Raw genomic sequence first — 20024 nt, forward strand, 5'->3', positions numbered from 1 at the left:
TTAGTAAGATTATGTTAAATTAGATTTCAGTAGCACAAACTGCATCATATTAGCTCTGCGTATGAATAGGTTGAAATGCATGCGTGACATGAGGATGAACTTTAGTAAGGGACAGTTGAAAGAAACTTGTACATAGGAAAGTGATACCATTGTGTCACCAAAATAACGTGGTACACTTTAAAAAAAATAAATCATGAAAGACATTTGGCTTTGCTTCTGATTTTTGCATTATAATTAGCAATGCTCCTGTTTCCCACTGCATGCATGTAGAACTCCTCTCATAGAAAAACATAGTTTAATTACATGTCATCTGTTTAAAAAATGATCACAGAAAGCAATTATTTAATTTTCACAAACTAAAAAGTGAAATTAACATCTTCCTTGCTTTTTGGAAGGCCTTGTGAATGAATAGAGGACATGACTCAACTGAAGTTACACAAGTTAGGTTTGGGGTTTTTTTTAAATTATGCACATATTTAAGAATGTTCAGCAACATGTTTAATGATGCACATAAAATCTCAAATTCATAGGAAAAAAAATACCCATGTTTCAGTACCTCCCCGTAACTATGCCTGTCATCTGAAGAGTAACTGATATATGGAGAATAGGAGATCATATCTGGGCGGTCAATGTTATAGATGGCTTTATTTTTAGGAAGAGCAGCCAAATCCCTGTAGTCAAGAATTTCATCTCCAAGCTTTGCCTAAGAAAAGGAGGAAAGAAAGCAGTGAGAATAAGAAAGAATATGATCAGGATGCAAAAGAAAAGGACAGGTAAGTGTAAGTAGAAAAGTCATCATCATAACAATAAACAACTTTTTCTGTTTGTGCACATTTAAACCTCTTATATTTACTACACAATGCTAAATATTACTGCTGTTTTCTTCTTATACACTGGTGCTTTCTACTTTTCTTTGTCACTCACATTTGGTTATTAGGAGTAGCATGACATCATTCCAGTTCCCTTGGTTATATCCCACTTACTGCTAGCTGTGCAGAGACATGGGGGACAGATATTGTAGCCTCTTCAGGCAAAACACCCTTCATTTTAAAGTGGTTTCGGTGTGCAGGGTTCCCCTACTATAAGCAGTAGTGAATAATCATATATGTATTTCCAACATACACTCTCCAGATACTGAAAAACATTACTCAGGTCTTTAAATTTTCCCATTCAGCTGTGTCCCGCAGCTACACCTCCTTTCCTGACTATGTCTGAGTAGCCCTTAATTACGGGTCACAAACCAGCAGATGATAGATCTGCACCATGGTGGATTAGTTGGAAGATCATAGGTGCCACTTAGTAAAGTTCAAATCCTCTCATGAGACTCACACAGCCAACAGAGGGAAAGGGCTGGGCTGTGTCGCTCCCCATTCTCCTCTTACTATGCTTATTCTAAAAGTGTAATTACCAGAATGCCACATTTGCACAGATTATCTTTAGGATAATGGTAACGTGCACCAAAGATGTATCCAGCATGTACTGTCTTGTAGATATGACAAGTTGGCCACACTGAGAGCGGAGAAATGGGCAGCCTAATTGTCTCATTCCCAGTTCAGGCTTTGCAGAATTATAAGCTCTTTGCTGGCAACAAAATGATGAGCAAATCTTGCTGTTCTCCGAAAATCTCGGTATGATCAGCTATAAAACTGTAATAATGTTTTCCACATGCAAAAATATGAAAGTATCCAGGATTTATGTGTGCAGTAATTATTTTTTCTTACCATGAGCTAACAAAAGCTCAATAGATTTTTCCAAGGAAGTTTTCTATTAGTTAATCATACAGGAAAAATTTAGCATAACAACTTCCAGTTATCCCTTTTTCTAAAACAATGTATGAATTTGTGCAGGTGTAAGGAACAGGGAAAGGAGGAAGATTCCTCTTACCTAAGAAATGTGTTTTAATCAAATATGTGATTCTTCAGCAATCTACAGATCTCATCTTGCTTGCAGCTACTTGAAGAAGCTAAAGAGCAATGAAATAGCCCCTTAATGAAAATAAATCCCTCCCTACTGAGACGCAAGTGGCAAGCTCTGATGCAGACACAGGTCATGCAAAGGTAAGGAGGAGTCTGTCCATCAGGTCTGTTCCAGGAAGACTTTGGGCAGCATTGTACCTACAAGGAAGGCCAAGGAGGCTGCGATAATTTCTTTTTTAAGGTATCCAGGTTGTGGAGATTATTCTAGTGAACCCCAAGAAGTTCAGAATCGGGAATAGTTAAATGTGAATTACAGTAATTTCAGCCCCTATCTTTTCACATAGATGTGCAACTTGAGATCCTCCCACTAGACTTCAGAACTGTCAGGAGTCAAACTTACCTAGTTACATAACTCCTTTCAGTTTAAATATCAAAATATAGGCAAGTTTGGATGAAAAAACACCTTAGAGATACAGCTGCTTTCTAAACACTCAATTCGACAAACATTCAGCCTACATTGTTTTTTATTTTATTTGTTTCCCCTACTATCAAATACATGAGCAGAATTCAAGTATGTTAGGGAAGGCTCAAATTACAGCTAAAAGGCTTTAGGCCATTTCTTCAATAATCTGGTATTTTGGATTCTGTTAAAACTGTACTCTAAGTTTAGAGTATCCATTTCACTTGGAATATGTAATTTTACAATTGTATAATTGCAAATATGATCTGTATAAAAATACAATGTGATTTGTATTCCTAGTACGAGAACATACAACACAGCTGTGTAACCTAACCTAAACCTTCCAGTTAGATATATTAGGTCAGAGCACCTAATTCTCTCTTCTTAAAATTTAGCTAAGTATAAAGGACTTTTATTTAAGCCTTATTTAATGACATAATTTAGAAATCAACTGATTTTTAAGTGGAATTCAGGGACTCTGAGGGGACATCAGCACTAGGGTAAATTTCAGCCTGGATATAATGAAGTCATCACTAAGGATCATGAAAAGATGCCCATTAACTTCAAAGGGCGTTGGCCTGTGCCCTCTCTCAATGCAAGAAGACATCAAAGTCTGGTATCAACAGATGAAGAAAAAGTGGTATGGCTTAATAAACTAAATGTATGAACCACATTCAGGTTTAATCAAAACACACTTTCTTCACCCTTCCCCAGCTGACCGTTCACCCATGACCCAGCAACACGTCTCCCATGAGACGCCACATCGTTCGGAATGATTGCATTGCTCTGACTCGATGCCTTTGAAAGTATGAGCACCACAAATTCACGGTTCCTAAGCTTTAACCATTTTCTCTAAATTCTCTTGTCCAACATGATACTTCATAGAGCTCAGCGGTTGTTAAGGCACAGTTTTACTACTGTTTTTAATGATCTGAATCCATGCTGCTGCCGAAAGCGGCTGTACTGTGTGTGCCTTCCCACTCTGCGCTGCCTTCTACATGAGACTTAGAAGACATGTAGACAGCTGGGTCTTTTTTTGCCTCTTTGGTTAGCTGGAGGTTTTTCCTGGGTTATTTTTTAGCTGAATCTGGTCTCAAAGCTGACCGATCATACCTCTGTGTACCCACTAGTACTAGCACCAAAGAGGATACGGGAAGATGTGGCCAGAGAGGGACAGGGCTACATGCGGGTGGGACCTTCCTTTCAGTGGCAGCATGAATTTAGGTTTGGTAAAACCAATCACGAAAGCACCCAAGACAAATCTTGAGCACGTCTGTATGTCATAACACTCCTGTAATAGAAAACAGATGCAAAAGAGAGACAAAGAATCATTTTGATAATATAGAAGTCCAGTAACATGGTTTTAATTCTTTTTACTTTCCTGTTTGTGAAAGCCAAAATAGGATTTAATCAATCTCACAGCTTTGACAATTAAGCAGTCAGAGATGAGACAGATATAGCAAGAACTTGCATGCCTCTGGGGAATCTTTTTTCCTAATTGACTCATATTTGCTAGACAACTTTATTCTTTCACAGTCCCAGCTGCCTCTAAAGCATATTACAGTAACGAACATTACAGTTGTGTGCTGATTTAACAATATCCTTTGAAAAAAAAAACAGAAAAAGAGAATGGAAGTTTGTCCTTGCCTTTCAACAGCCCGTGAAGCATATTTAAAGCTGTAATCACAAGCATCAAGAAAAACAGTACCATCCAACAGTTAGATAAATGTCACTAAAAGCATATAAATCTTAGAAGAATGCTCCTGCTTATAAAAACAATGAAGTGGTGCATGGCCGGAGAGATCGAGACCATCTGGGCCAAAGAAAGTTCTTACATGGTAACAGGCTCCTAGCACAATAATTGTCTTCACAGGAGTTGAGGCAACAACTTTTTTTTTACCTGGAATATCCACCAGCATGGAGCTCTACTGTAAGAAGAACTCAGAAACACCAATGCACATTTAGGTAAGGGGCAGTTCCTCCACTTCTACTTCAGTCTTACTCAGATAAAGGGTATACAGCATTCAAAATAATTTTTACTTGAAGAAAAAAGACAATTTTGACTCCAAGGCACACTTTGCTTCTCTCAGTGTAGTAGATAAAAGCCCTCAATCTTTGTACAATAACCTCTCCAGCAGTCAATCACATCTCCAGCAATCTCCTCTGCACGTGGTCCTATCCGATGAGAACAACCTGCCTGCGTGAGGGATACCTGGACAGGACAAAGAATAGCCCTGGGAATACTGAAGCTCTGCAAGAGATGTTTGTATGGATCATGCCACATTTGTGGATATTTTTTAGCTATTGGTGGTAGCCTTGAGAATTTGGCCATGAACATCAGCTACAGCAATTATGACAAGCAAGGTACACCCAGTACTGAAAAAATACTCAGCATAAGCTTTTATCATGCTTGTTATTTTAAATTCTCTCTATGAGCTTTCCAGAGCTAGCACTTCTTAAATGATAAACACATCAAAGGTCTTCTGAGGTTAGGGACTGGCATTTGTCAAGGCCCGAGTCCTGCAATCTCATGCACGAGTGTTTTCATAAGCAATCAGATGCAGGCTCAAGAGCTTGATTTAGACAAGTTGCGTTCAAATCTATGCTTGTAATCTACCTGTGGGCTGTACTGTTTATTTAAACTTTTCTTTTTAGAAAGCACTGCAGTATTTTGCATGCTTTGGTATAAGCCAGCCCTAGTCATAATGCAAATGCTATAAATACACCACAAAAAATAAGAGGAAACTGCCAGAATTGTATTATGGCAAATGCAGTACTCAAACATTTTAACCATGAGGAAGTAAATTCCATTTTAGAGGAATCACTAACTGCAGTGGTTTGGAGACACTAACTTTCCACACAACGCACTAAACTGTAGGAGGAAGCACGGGGTTTTCCCCATCCCACAGAACGACCTTCGCTGTGAAATACTCACATAGATCACACGGCTTGGGGAACCTGATGTACTTGAAGCAGGTACAGAAATAATACTCTCAGAGGAAGTCCTCGTTTCCTATGGCAGGAGAAGAGAAGTGAAACAGGTAAGAAATAGAGGAGATGGAAAGAAAATGTAACCGTTACTTCAAAAAGAGTGTGCGAGACATTTCATTTAATTTAACCTTTACCACTCCAAAGTGGCATATTACAGCAAGCTCAAAACGTACAAGCATACCGAAGGGTTAAAAATAAAAGAACACTTTAAGTCCGTCAAATTCACCTTTTGAAAATGCAAAAATTATTTTACATATGACTTTCTTTTCCCCTCCCTTCAGAATGAAATGGCCTGGAGCACTTCTGGGCTGTCAGGACAGCCTTTGGGCACCATCAGGGACAGGTCAAGTTACAACATGATACAGTGGCAGCATTTTTACTCTGAGGCTACACCATCAAACCAATCTGCATTGCTTCTGGAATGTGTCATGCTACCGTGCCATTCACTCATAGCAAAGAGCACGACATCCTGCAGAGCATCCTCAATCAGACACCCAACAGGTTAGCTTCCCCCTCTCTGACTGTAAGGCTACCAGATTAGTTTTAATACTCAACTGGTTTTGCCCTGTTTTCAATCATTCTGGCATTCAGTGACAGACTTTTATTGCTTCCTTTTTGGTAGATTCCTTTATGATGAAAAATATAATTACTTTTAAATAACAAAGGGTTGTGAGACACAATGATATTAACCATAAGTGAACAGACTTCACGTTCATAATTGAAGTTTAAACAAATCTTACTATGAAATCAATGGGTTTATACCCTCTTTTAACCAGATATGTTAATTCTGGGTAAATATTCTTTCCCATCTATGGAGAAACCTGTCCCTGATTGCAAAAAGTATGTATTTTTCCATGCGCTCAGAATTACCATCATTTATTGTCTCACCAAAGGCTGACACTTCTCACCTGGAGGTTACAACTGTTCAAACCCTTAAAAGGATTTTAGCACTATTAAGCTGTCAGGTCAAGGCAGCATCCTCTCTACTACTCCAGTCTTTACTTGAAGTATTTACTAGCTTTTAGAAGCCATATGTGAATATATCTGTACTGTACTGTACTGTGTCAGCAGAGCAAACAAACTAAATGATCACAACTATCCTTCTGGTGACCTTCTTTAGTCCAAATAGTCCTGTGGCTTCTCTGAGACTAAATGTGGAGATACTTATCCATACAAAAAAGATTCAGTTTAATTGTTTTGGCATGGCTGACTGGGATTTTGGAATTTTCTCCCTCTCATTTTCAGTTGTCTCACAGTGAGGCTCTGTAAACACTCAGAAGGTCCAAGGGGACAAGCACAGAAATAGAGTATTATCTGAGAGATACTTGTGGCTGCCATTGAGATGATCATTTAACATGGACAGTGTAACTGCATTGTTCTTCTACATAGTTAAAGCACACTGTAGTTTTCCAGAACTTGTGTAAATGACTTGAAAGTGCCATCAATGCACTGATGTCATGTGCAAACCATACCTCTCTTTCATAATGTCCCTACAGGAGGCCCAGTGTGGTAGAGAAAAAAAACTGAAGAAAACTGCACTATTCCAACGTTTTGAACCCTGTTAAAGTCAAATGACAGTTTTGGATTAAGCTCAGGATTCTCTAGATAGAGCTTCAGAGCTTCCTTCTGTGTGTCATGTGCATCAGTAGAGCGTGCTTTAAGATCACACACTGTAGCATGACCTTAAAGCACATAACATACCTGGCTGAATACATTTAATAACTCTTAATAAATTCCTGGAGTTTTTTCATGGGCTTTCCTCAATTTAGAGATGCCACCTTGTTTTTAAGAACTACAATTCGTTAGAATTTCTAATTTTTGCAGTCAAAGTGTAGAGTCTCATCTTTTTAAGGTACTTCTGCTGACTTCTGTGCTTCCTTATGCTTTTCAGTTACTCCCACAAATTTTCCCATTTCACCTCCTGGTGATTAAAACCCGGTCATTCCACATCTCACACATGCTCTTTATTCTCTGCATGATCCATTACCCCTTTTAGCATCGCCAGTCCATGCCTGCTGCACATAACCTCCTAGCTTTTGCAGTAAAAACTTACACCTCAGTTGGCTCCATTGCCTCTGTTCAGTTCTTTTCGCCGTACTACACATTTTTATTCTTCCTCTACCTACCTCTTTTTCCTTTATGCCTTTTGATAATCCTTATTTTTTCTCTTGCTACTTTGATTTCTTCTGTCTTTTCCTGCTTCATCCCTTCTGCTTACAATCTCACTCTCCCATCATTTTTCTTTTTGCTGTCACTCTCTTTCACAACTTCTTTTTCCCTTCCACTCCATCTCCAAAGTTTTGGAGTGTGCTGCCACTTACTCCTTCTGCCTTTGTCACCTACTTTACATGCTGTCCATATATCTCTATAAATATACAGAAAGATAACTTTTAAAAACAACAAACTGCAAAGGTTGACCAGAAAATTTCTCAACCAGTATATCCCATTCCCAACTTCACAAGTTACCTTGAAAAGTCCATTACTACCCTCTTTGAAATGGCATCCTTTCTTCTTGATTTATTTTTTCAATAATGAGTGTAAGGACAAAAAAAGAGGAAAAACCCAAAGAAAAGGAAAAATTACTAGACTTGGGAAAACCCTTTGAGCTCCATCCTGGTTTTTTTCCCTACTCAGGCAAAACTCCCACCGTCTTTCAGATACAGATGTCTTCCTCTCTGCTGGGGAAGGAGCAAATTCCCAGTGCTCAGAAGAGATGTGTTATAAATGAATCAGCCTTTACACAATATCTTGCAAGTACACTTTCTTTGCCTTTGTGAGGAAAAGGTAGCCAAGTAGGAACACAGGACAACCAAGTTCGCTGTCTGTCTCTGAAGGAGGGGAAAAAACCCCAAACTCTACTACATTTTCAATAAATTACATGGGGTTGTAGCCTTGCAATTTCAGTTACTCAGCCAGAATAAAATCCTTAGGAAGCCTGAAATACTGCTTATTAGTATTAGGCTGAATTAGCAGCACTTATTAAAGTATTTTGACAATTTTAAATATACATGTATTAAACAATACATTTTACACTGAAATGCTACTTATTTGATATTCAGATCTCGCCATGAAGAATACCAGAGCAATCGCTTCCCAAACACACGGGTACAAAAAATACAGCCATGATCCTTCAGGGTAAAGCCCAAACCAATTTTTTTTTCAAAACTGTAATTTAGTCAAAGTTGCACTTGCTAACACACCAGATTTGTAAACACTCTTTTTATAGCTGCTGCCTGCTGTTCTGACTTGTCCAATGCCTTCCGTCCAAGCCTTGATGAATCAAAGCAAAGCTTTTTCGAACAAGGATACCAAGAGTACTACTTGGAGCATCAGGAAACATCAGAACTGAAACCCCCCATATTAGGCCTGTGCCTTAATGATATAGTTGTATCTCAGTCCCACCACTTCAGAGGGATCATTTCCCCAGCCACAGATTAATTCTTCATTTCCTAGGGGCAGCTCATTCATCTGCTAACCTTGTAATTATTAAAATTGCCAGAACTCCCCCTTTTCCCCTTGCACACAGACAGATGCACAAATCATCCAACTTAAGGAGGTACTTAAAGCCAGAGATTAAATTAAGTTGGGGCTGGCTTGCCAACATTTTATAAACAAATAATAAAAAAGAAATTCCAAGGAGAGATTTTTTTTTGTAAAAACAAATAAAGCGAAAGTCCTCTGATCTTTTAAGTGCAGAGCCACATAAAAAGAGAAGAGGTCATGCACTGATCACATCAAAATCAGACAGAACTTAAAAATTTATTTTTTTTTCTCATTCGTATTTTCACATTTTTCCTTATTCAGCTGATACATGTAACTCTTAGGTCAGCATTCTCCTGAAGCTGTAGCTTTAATCACTAAGTAAAAGCAGAATATTTATATTACATTATTACATTACATTAACCTACTAGATTTCTGTAATTTAAAATTTAAAATTACAGTATTGAAAAAATTCCAAATCCTTCCCTCCAAGCCCACTGTAAAAAAAGGGATAGAGAATAATACGACAATAGAATAACACTGGGTAAAAATATTGTCTTTTTACCTTGTTTTTTTCTTCAGCCTTTGCAGCCTGCCTACAAACTGGATGCCAGATGGATGTACCTGGAAAGTAAATTCAAAGTTCTGCTTAATTCAGTTCCCCAATAAGAACCTTAAAAGGTTTAAAATAAGAACCTTATTAAACCTTCCTATAAGGTTTTATAAGACACAGCATTCTGACTGATTCCACTGCAGTCACTATTCCATGGATACTTTCAAAGCTAAAACTGACAACTTCTCAGTATCGGTAAGCCTGATCACATCCATTTTAAAGACTAGGTACACTTCAGAGAGCTACGTGTACTTCAATATGTGAGATCAACACCAAAACCTGAGTCCTCAGAAGTGTGGTATGGGATCTCTGGAGCCCCTCCAGCCCAACCTCCTGCTCAGAGCAGGTCCCATTACAGCAGGCAGCTCAGGGCTGTGCCCAGCTGGGTTCTGAATATCTCCAAGGATGGAGATCCCACAGCATCTCTGGGCAACCTGTTCCACTCTCATGGTAAATATTTTTTTTCCTTATATGTAGTTCGTATTTCCTGTACTCTTATTATATGTGTTCTTGTAATAGCCTGGCCCAGGTCATACTAAGTAGCACACTGAGATGGGATGGAATAGCGTTGTGGCATTTAACACTAGCTGAAAATTCAGTCTTTCTTTCAGAATTATTCACTGTACGGATCTTGCACTTCCTGTACGTTTGTCTCTCATAAGCCAAATACTACGGAACTGCATAAATCTAAGAGAAAATCCATCCTGGAGGAAGTGGGAAATATAGAATGAACCAGTTCTCTACTACCTGTAAGTACTGAAGAGAGGATTATGAACTCCCGAGATATAAGTAAACATCAAGTGTGAGAAAGAAACTTAATAGTTTTGCATTAGTCACAAAGTTTAAAAAAAAAAAAAAATCTTTTAAATGGTTGAACACAATGTTCAATACTCAGTGTTCAATGGAAGTGGAATGTGTGTAACTATATAAAATAAAATAATTATTTGTAAATTTTAGTAGTAAAAAGGAACCTTTGTTTATGCCAGTCTGAGCTCGGACAAGCCACAAACTAAAGCTCCGCAGAGTTAAATAATGTGAGTGCACTGCGACTTCTGCCTGACTAAATGGGAAGTTGAGATCCTTTGTGTTATAAATATTTAATGTTTATACTGGGTGGAGAGCACCAAGAAGAGTTATTGGAAATGCTTTGTTTTCACAGCAGTTTGATAGTTTTCTAACCAGTGGATTTTGGAAACAAGATAGAAACAGAAAGTCTATTTCCCAGAAGACAGATGGAGATCATTATAATTTATTTCACAAAAATAACCCCGATGAACCCAGACTCAAGTAGTAAAAGACTATCTATAAGTACAGACTGGATAAATTATATTTACCAAGTTACTGAAGTTTCTTGGGACTGAACCACTAAGCAACATCTTTATAGCACCTTTAAATGCAATACTAACTTATCTTCCAATTACAAGTGGGTCTGAGCTTGCCCACTGAAAGCATTTGTCCCAACTGCTGCGTAAGTTGATGTAAATCTTCCCAGTGGTCTTAAGAAGTATTTAGATCAACTTTTTTTTTATCTGTGGTCAAGCAAAACTGGCTGGGAAACTTTTTGACACAGAAGAAAGAGTCCTTTCACCCAAAAGTCCACCCGAAGTGCATGCTGACGACTCAATTTCTGCTAAGGAACATGCAACACCTAAAGGAACTTTACAATAGTTTATTAAGAGGATGAAGAACAAGTTATAAAATCCTGGGCTCTGACATTTTTTACTATCTACCAATCAGGTGAGATAGTCCAAATACCTAATAACAGATCTTTCATGAAGTTAACATCACTTTCTAATGGAAACTGCTCTTCATGTGAAGACAAAAAGCGTACGACAGTAAGCTGGTACGAAAGCTTCATGCATCAGAAAATAAAGTGAGTAACATGGGTCCAAATTAACAGGACCCAAGCATATTTTGTGATTATTTGAACTAAAAATCAGTTCAAAACCTAACAAATATCCACCCTTATAAAAAACTGAACTTAAAAAGAAGATTCACTTGCAACCCAGTTTCAGAAGGTTTGAAATCTAGAAACAAATTTGTGGTTTGATACCCTTTTTTTAAACTATTGATTTCCCAGGGGATTTTAGTACTGCTAAACTACTTTGCAATTGGAAGAACCACAGCATTTTCTGGCTCCTGAGGGAGAATCCATGAGAACAGAAAAGGATCATTATGTCCTTTAATGAGCTAGTTCTTGTTGCAAACCAAAGTGACAATAAAATTGTCATTTTAAATAACGTACTAAATTATAATTAGATCTTACTGAGACCACTGTTGTGTTTTAAATAAAGTCTAACTTTTCCAGCTTAATGAATGATTTCAAAGTACACTTCTAGAAAACTGTGGACAATTGCAAAGTTATAATACAGATGTGGGCAAGCATGTGATTTTAGGATAATACACCAGCCTTGCAGTTCCCACATCTCACTGAGTTTCTCTTTTCCGTCTTCCTTTGAAAAGATACAGTCAGTCAAAGACACAGGCAAAAGCCTTCATTTTCTCTGGTGTCTGACCCTGTATTTAACTGTGTAGACATTGTTTTCTTTGATCAGTTAGTACAGCTAAAAGTTGCTGCATATGAAATACAGATTTTAGCTCATATCTATGTTAACTTTTTTTTTTAATTGAATAAACTATTGTGCAAGTCCTTCTCTATTACCACTGAAATTCCCTGACAAGAAACACTGAATTTCTCTTGTGCAAGCTTATGGCTGCGTAAGGTATAGACATATTCTCTAGTAAGGGCTTCAGCTCCATGGCATCCTCTTCTTCACGCTCTGAGGGCACTTAGGTCTGAATGAGGGGAATTCAGGTACAGACCTGCAGATTTTCTCCTCATACCCAAATGGGCAATGGGTACAGAACTGGTCTTAGGACTGCAACAGCAGCTTTGGGGAACCTGCTGCCCCTCATGCGTGTTAACTTTCATCTACTTCCATCTGCAGGAAGTAACTGCTACCACTCATCCTTTCTGTGATTCACACTTGCTATTGGATTTGAACTGAGAGAGAAGTAATAGGTGAGTAAGAAGCAACAAGGAGGGTTTTTTTGCTCTTTGTTAGCCTACACATTGCATTCTTCATTTTCTTTGGTAGTTACAAAGTGAGAATATGTGCAAAACACCTTAGCCATGCTAGCAGGTATGGGCAAGAGGGGCCTGTTGCCAAGCGTAACTGTTTTGGGTTTTGGTTTTTGGTTTTTTGCTTTTGTTTTTACCTTGAAGATACATTTCTTCTCCTTCTGCAAACATCTGACTGCACCTGACACATCGTGCGCACGTTGGGTGATAATGTTTTTCTCCTGCCTGTTTGGGAAAAAAGGTACAGATGATTAAGTACACTGATCATTTCAGCAGCTTCGCTATGTGGAGTTTTTCTTTCATCCTCTGGAATATGACTAATTAGAGTAAAATTAGTTAATGCCTATAAGTACAATAATCTCCTACAACCATAATGCCAATTTTTTATTATAGACAACTCATGATTTAAAATTTAATTATGGTCTCGCCTACGCAAAAAAGTTAATGCTCAATAGTTAAATCTCTGAATTTACAGAATGGAAACAATTTTCTATAGTGAACACATTTTCCCCTGTAAACAACCATATTGTGCACCAAGTGCAAGGTAGCTTAGGACTTACCTGCACAAGGAAGTTGGGAGGTCATAACCTTGAGCATGGATTTGCAACTTAACTGTATGTTTATCATGATCCCACTGAATATATAATCTTAATGCACAGTAAGAACCATCTCGTGCAAGGAATGTTTGTACCTGCTTTGAAACTGTCTTGCAGGTAATGGGTGCTAAAGGGTTTCCATGAGGAATGTGTGTGACATGCCTATAGGTCTCTTAAGTTCAGAGCTGACGCTTTTGGGTACTGTGCACTAACTCTCTCACTCAGACAAGCCAGGAGCTTTGCCAATTGTTCTGAGATTAATCCACATTATTTAATACCACCATTTTCATTGATGGGAATGAGAACAGGATTGAACCCTAAATTTGCTCAGAACAGCTTAGTAACTCATCAATTTTCATAAATTTAGATTTCCAAATACCTTATAACCCCATTAATTTAAACTGTTTCACCATTGACCTAAGTGTGTTTTTCAAGAGAAGACATCTACCTGCTATAAAGGAGCAAGGGCTTGCTATGTCAGAACATCAATGTGTAACACAGGCAAGGGTGAAGTTAACCTCAAATGACTATCAGAAAAAAAAGCCAAGAATCTTGGATCAAGGGATTTACGCAGGACTCAATTTTGGTAGCTTGGCCAAAATTCAGTTCTATGGCCGACTGTGGGCGAACTTGTTTGCTCTGGTTCCCACAGGCAAGGACAGCAGCACCACAAGGCAATGTTGGTTTGAGCCAGGGACAAAGATAGCATTCAGGGAGTTGTGTCCTTCTGAGTGAACAACACAGGGCAGGCCCTCCAAACTGCACCCTTACCCCGTCTTTCAGATGATACTCACAAAAGAGTTCAACAACCCAAAGCCAGCGCTTGTGCATGCTCCCAACACTCCTCACTCTTCCAAACCCCTACAGAGCCGAAAGCCACATCTTGGCATCTCCTTCCTCCTCTTTGATCCCATACTCTTCTGTGCTAGACAGAATGGCCCATGGTTTAAGTGGCTTAAGGTCAATGCCACTTCCATTATGAACATAAGCCAGGAGACCAAGTAATTCTAGAGCTTAGAGCTAAATTAAACTACGTTTAACTTAAAGGTAAGTCTGGCTTCAGTAGGAATTCTCCTGCAGTTAAAAATAAGCAAATTTTGGTCCATGTAGAATGTCTCATACCCTGCTTATCTGAAAGAGGTTGAAAGTGCTACTATGATTGTGTGTGCCTTTAAAAAATTACTATCAAATATTGCCCCACTGTCTTCAGCATGTAAATATGCTCTCACAGCATTGCACTGTAAATCCCCCTTCTATTAATATAGAAATTCTAGACATTCAACACTGTTACTACAGGAATGACTTGTCTTACTCTTTTTCATTGACTGAATGACAAAGCTTTCAGAGGTATTTATACTAAAGAACATAATCTGTGTCTGGGGGCTATTTTGCCATTCACAATATCAAACATACAAGTGTGGTAATCTAGGTTAAAGAATCTCTGGTTTTACCTCATCGGTGTTAAATTGATTCACCCCTGAGAAGCTGTTGCTGCATTTTAAATCAGCAATGAGGATGAGCAAGACATCACATCAAAACTGCCATTTTGAAAAAAGCTTTGTTCCAGTCCACTCTCCTTTTTATGGTGTCATTTGTGCAGACCACTGAGCAATTTTTGCAACTTGAGACATGGAAGATGGTCACTACTGTGTTGACACCTTAAGGTATCAGACCATGAAGTATCAGTATTGGGCTTAAACCTCAGGTTTAAAATGGCTTGCCGGATTGCAGGTGTTTAAGCACAGAAGGGTATTCAACTATCACCAGATAAACTTAGGTTTGGAATATCAAGCTGAAAAGAAGTATCATTTCCCTTGGAAGATTTGTACTGCACAAGCATTGCTAATGCAATGCATAGTCTCAATAATTCAATTGATTTAGCACAGCTGATACAATTCCGAGGCTAACACCCTCTAGGGGAATTCAATTACTCCTCTGCTAAAATACACAGTCAGAACACATTCTCAGATAACCTGGATGCATCACAGAATAAAATCTATTTCCCCAAATTTAACAGTACAACCAAATACATCATTTTAATTCACTCCATATAGTAAGTAATATCAACTAGCTGTAGAATTGCACAGAGAGACCTCTTTTATAACTTAGATACAATTATAACAGAGAAATCAGGGGATAAAGGTATAATGATCCTTTTGCTGATGCTCGTACCAGGATAACTCCAATGGATTCTGCATAACTACCTCTGAATTAAAATGGGACATACTCGAACTTTTCATATAACTTTAAGTGCCAACAGTGGGTTTTGTTCTCCCTGTTTAAAAATTTTTTATTTTGTCCCTCTTCTAACCAAAGCACAGAAGACAAGATATGGCAGACTCTTCATCAATTTAAGTATTTAAAACAGATCACATCATCTTTCTAAATGAGAGGCAATAGCTGAATCTGAGGCTAGTGACTTGATGCAGGAATTAACTAATAAAGTTCCCTGATATGTTTATACAGTTAGCCTGATTAGGTAACATAAATTATATTCAAACCTGGGACCTGGTTGTGTTGGGTCTGAATGTGAATCATAACCTCACCTGGGTACATGCCAAAGCAGCTTTCATCAGTGCCCCTTTCTCCTCTCTCTTCAGACTATTTCAGTGGCTTCATCTCATAGATAAACAATTGGCTCCAGCAGAACCCAGAAATTTTGTAAGCTTAGGGCAGCAACTGTTTTATGTTTTCAGTTTAGTTGTAATGATGGCCTCGTTATTTTTTCTTTTCTTGGTTATATTGATGTGAGGGACTTCAATGCAGCAAACAAATTCCTAACCATATGGTTACTTCTTCTTTGCACAGTTTGAAAGCTTAGTTTGACAGATTGTTGTCTCAGTGTTTAATAAAATATCAACACACACATCACACAGAAGAAGCAACATTCATCTCTCATATCTCTCTTATGGTTCAAGTGGTAGATTGCATGTAACCTTCTTAAATATCCTATATTTGCTTCAAGACTGCACCAGGTCTTTGTGCCCAGACATCCAGATGTGAGGATAGTATTATTATGAAGATCAATTTAAAGATTAATTCTCAACTGAGATTTCCTCAAACCTGAATAGCAAAGCATGTCCTTAGCAAGACAGCACACTACCAACAGTTTAATTTCTCTTCAGCTGACTACACCAGCTTTCCACAGTCACCGAGTCAAAGTGTCGGTGTGTAATTTAAGGTGGAGTCAAAACAGTCCTTAACACTCCGAGACAAAGTATTACGAATGACTTCCTTCCCTTTAGATATGAGGGGCTGCTTTGAATGGTAAATCTCCTCTGTGCAGCAGACAGAGCCTTCTGGGCTGGGTCAGCGTGGGGAATGTTCTCCCATGGGAGCCGAGGAGCTCCCCACACTCCCTGCCCTAAGCATGGGGGGCACCGCAGTGTTGCTACCCGTCCCACAGCACATCGACAAGTAAACCCATGCTTCACTTAAAACAGGACCAGAAAGCTCTGCAACAGAGTACATAGAACCGCCTTTTCTCATTTCTCCTAACTTCTTGAACCAGACAAAAGAACGAACCTGATGCGACAAATATGAATCACATCATTTAAAGCACAATTTGAAGACAGTAAGGGGTTTTATCCTAAAGTCTGCAGAGCAGTATGAACCCCAGGCCTGGGAAACATGCAACGCTGGCAAAACTGGAGTAATTCATACCAGAAAGAATAACCTTAACTACTTAAGGTTGGATTTTAAATTAGCTGTCATCACTCAGGAAAAAGATACTACATTATAGCAGACAGCTCAGCAAAAACCTCTGCTCATTCTCTGGCTATGACTGCAATAACTGATGAAGTGGTAGAATATATAAAAGATAATATGTATAATAATTGTAACTCTATCACAATGACATTGCTCATCTGGCCTCTCATGCCATTGCTAGGAGTGCGATTGATGTAATTTTTCACTGTAGTTGATGAGCGACAACTGCTTATGGATTGACACATGAGGGATTGAACCAGAGCAGCCTAAAGCTCAAAGTGCAAGCTGAGTCCTGGAAAGAAGACTCAAGATTTCTGATGACTCTCTCACCAGTATAGTCTCAGCACATCCTATCTCATTGCACTACTCAGTAAAGCAGCTAGTAAAGGCAAGAAAGAAAGTAGACAAAATCATTTAATGTGTTAAATAAACTCGTAACTATTTGGTTCCTTTCCTGAGAATGAAAAGTTTTCAGTAAACTTTTTTACTGTAAAAATAAAAAATAATAATAATTTAAAAAATCTATCCTGTTATCAAAATGCACGGTGGTAACTGACATCTTTTACTGCTGGGAGTAAAGAGTTTGTAGAAGTGAGAAAAGGTTAGACTGCCGCAATGACTCAATCATATCAAAGTATGTTTTCCATTTTAAATGTATAATACAATATAGGTTGCTGTAATAGTGCATTATTACCAGTAAGTGTTATCTATTGAGGCAGGTCCAAAGCTTGCCATCCTTATGCTCTAAAATCTCCAAATGAAGTCCTAACTGTATCCTATCCTGAACACAGATAATGGAAGTCAGCCTGCAAAACACTGAGCCTGCTGGTGTGCCAAGGCACGGTGCAGTTGCATGACCCAGAAACAAAACCCACAGAAGACTGGTTATAAAGCATTCTTAGTTAAAAGCTTTTCACACGGAACAAATTTGTTGAGAGTTGGGTCATCACCAGACAACCACCTGTTCAAGCGACGGGAAACAGAATAAAGCGCAAACCCACTGACAATAAATAAGCCCTTCCATCAGGCAGCTTCTCACCCTGAAATGAAGGACTAAAGCTCTTATGAAAGACATATGACCTGACTGCTGCTGTGTAAGTGGAACGGAATTAGTATTTGTTTGGAATGGGAAGGGGAAAAATACTTAGGAACTGTAGTGAGGGGTAGAAGTTTAAAACTTCAATTAGACAATAAATTATTCTCTTTTCTATGCTCTGCCTCCATTTTCTGAATAATTTTCATTCACATGGACATTCACATTCGTTCATTGAAGGGCACTGAGATTTCTTCAAGTGCACTTTGTAATACAGCTAATAGTAGAAATATAATTCAGTTTAAAGTCAGGAAGTATGCAAGTGCACCACAGAATGATAGAGTAATTCAGGCTGGGAAGGACCTCAGGAGGTCATCTAATCCCACCTTCTGCTCAAAGCAGGGTTGATGCTCAACTCAGATCAGTCTGCTCAGGAATTTGTCCCATCGGATATTGAAAACATCCAAGGACGGAGACTACAAAACCTCTGAGAAGCCTGCCCCAATGCTTAGTTATCCTTACAATGACTTTTTGTTTGTTTGTTTTATTGAGTCAGAACCTCCCCTCTTTCAATTTGTGACAGTTGTCTCCTGCTCTCCGACCATGCACCTCAGTAAGGAGCTTGTCTCCACGTCCTTGAGGGCCTCCTCATAGGTACGGGAACACTGCTATTAGGTCCCCCTAAAGTCATCCCTTCCCCAGGCTGAACAATTCCAGCTCCCTGAGCATCTGCTCACAGGATATGTACTCCAGCCCCTCAACTACCATGGTGGTCCTCCACCAAACTCACTTCAGTTAATCAGCTTCTTTTGGTATGGGAGGGCACAAAGATGGACACAGTATCCTCCACGTGGTCTTGTGAATGCTGAATAAAAGAGGGATATCTTCAATCTACTGGTTGTGCTCCTGTTGAAATTGTCCTCTAGGCTGGTGGCCTTCATCACTGCCAGGGCACACCGCTCTCAGGTTTAGCCGACTGTCCACCATATCCCATATGCATTTCCAAGCACTGACAATTGTGTTTAAGGTATCAAAATAAATCAAGATGTGCTTGATGTACATACGTCATACTGAAACAGAACACAGAATCAAGATATAACTCCTTGATAAATGAATTCGCTACCGCTTTCAGCTTATGTACATGGATTCATACGAGTAGATCTGGGGAGAAAAACATCTAAACACTGGGTAAGGGAAGTTCATTATCATTTTAAATGCAACATTAAGGAGTATGTACCTTCACTGGGAATTTTTTTTTCAGAGTGTGCAAATCAAAAAAGGTGGAAAACCACTGAACCCCTTTAGTGGATATTTAATTCATCCTTCCTCATTCATTCCTCAAATGACTGGTTTTACTGGGATAGTAAACTATTATGTGAATGAACTGTTCTTTTTCTTAGGTGCCAGAAATGTACAGGAAACTGATAATGAAATACAGGTATAAAAAAGAACTCCAGGTATTTATCTTTAAGAAATTTAACAAAGTTTTTGAACAAGATACAGCATTTTGACGTTAAATGGCCCAACTAGTCACTGCATTGATTTATGGAGGCAAATTCACAACTTCTGTAAGTAAATGCAGTTCCCTGACTTTGGCTGAGCTAAGGTTTTAGTACCTGCTCCCAGAAATAAATTAGTTATTATTTAATAGCTCTCTGACCTAACAGCACAGAACTGGCCCAGAAAATCTTCCTATCAAGTTATTCCACCTACTAGGCTGAAATCAGGGGTTGTTCTTGTTTATTCCCACCTGGTAATACAACCCTCTTGTTCTTGGCCAGCACTTCAACATGGGATTGTGCAACGTGGGTTTAATCCTAAAGGCTGTGTAAAATCTAGGGCTCAGGTGTTTGTCCTTCTGTCTTTATCTCAAGAGTACCATAGAGAAGGTGCACAGCACCACACCATGAAGTGTGTTCAATGGCCACATGCTCGTAACTCTGCCATTGCATCAACATAGTGGCATATTATGTGGACTACACTGGCTCCATAAACTGGATTCTATGGGATATTTTCAAATTAGAGTGATGATATTCAGAAAATCAGATAACCTTTGCTGCTTGGAGTAGAATACTGTGCTCAGTTACCAGCTTTAAGTATAACCACATAAAAACTCCATTCACACTTCTAGCAAAGTCAGAGTTT

General features: G+C 38.7%; 1 protein-coding gene across 1 annotated transcript in view; it reads right to left on the minus strand.

Annotated features, from left to right (window-relative positions):
* Positions 1-20024, minus strand: part of ABLIM2 (actin binding LIM protein family, member 2) — a 112100-nt gene that overhangs the window by 43572 nt on the left and 48504 nt on the right. The window contains exons 7-10 of the mRNA XM_010583500.1: positions 12680-12767; positions 9413-9471; positions 5312-5389; positions 557-703 (exon numbers count right to left, since the gene is read on the minus strand). Coding sequence (XP_010581802.1) covers positions 557-703; positions 5312-5389; positions 9413-9471; positions 12680-12767 — 372 coding nt within the window. The remainder of the gene's footprint in view (positions 1-556; positions 704-5311; positions 5390-9412; positions 9472-12679; positions 12768-20024) is intronic.

The sequence above is a fragment of the Haliaeetus leucocephalus genome, unplaced genomic scaffold (genome assembly GCF_000737465.1).
Source record: "Haliaeetus leucocephalus isolate CR32 unplaced genomic scaffold, Haliaeetus_leucocephalus-4.0 Scaffold906, whole genome shotgun sequence".
Classification (NCBI taxonomy): Eukaryota; Metazoa; Chordata; class Aves; order Accipitriformes; family Accipitridae; genus Haliaeetus; species Haliaeetus leucocephalus.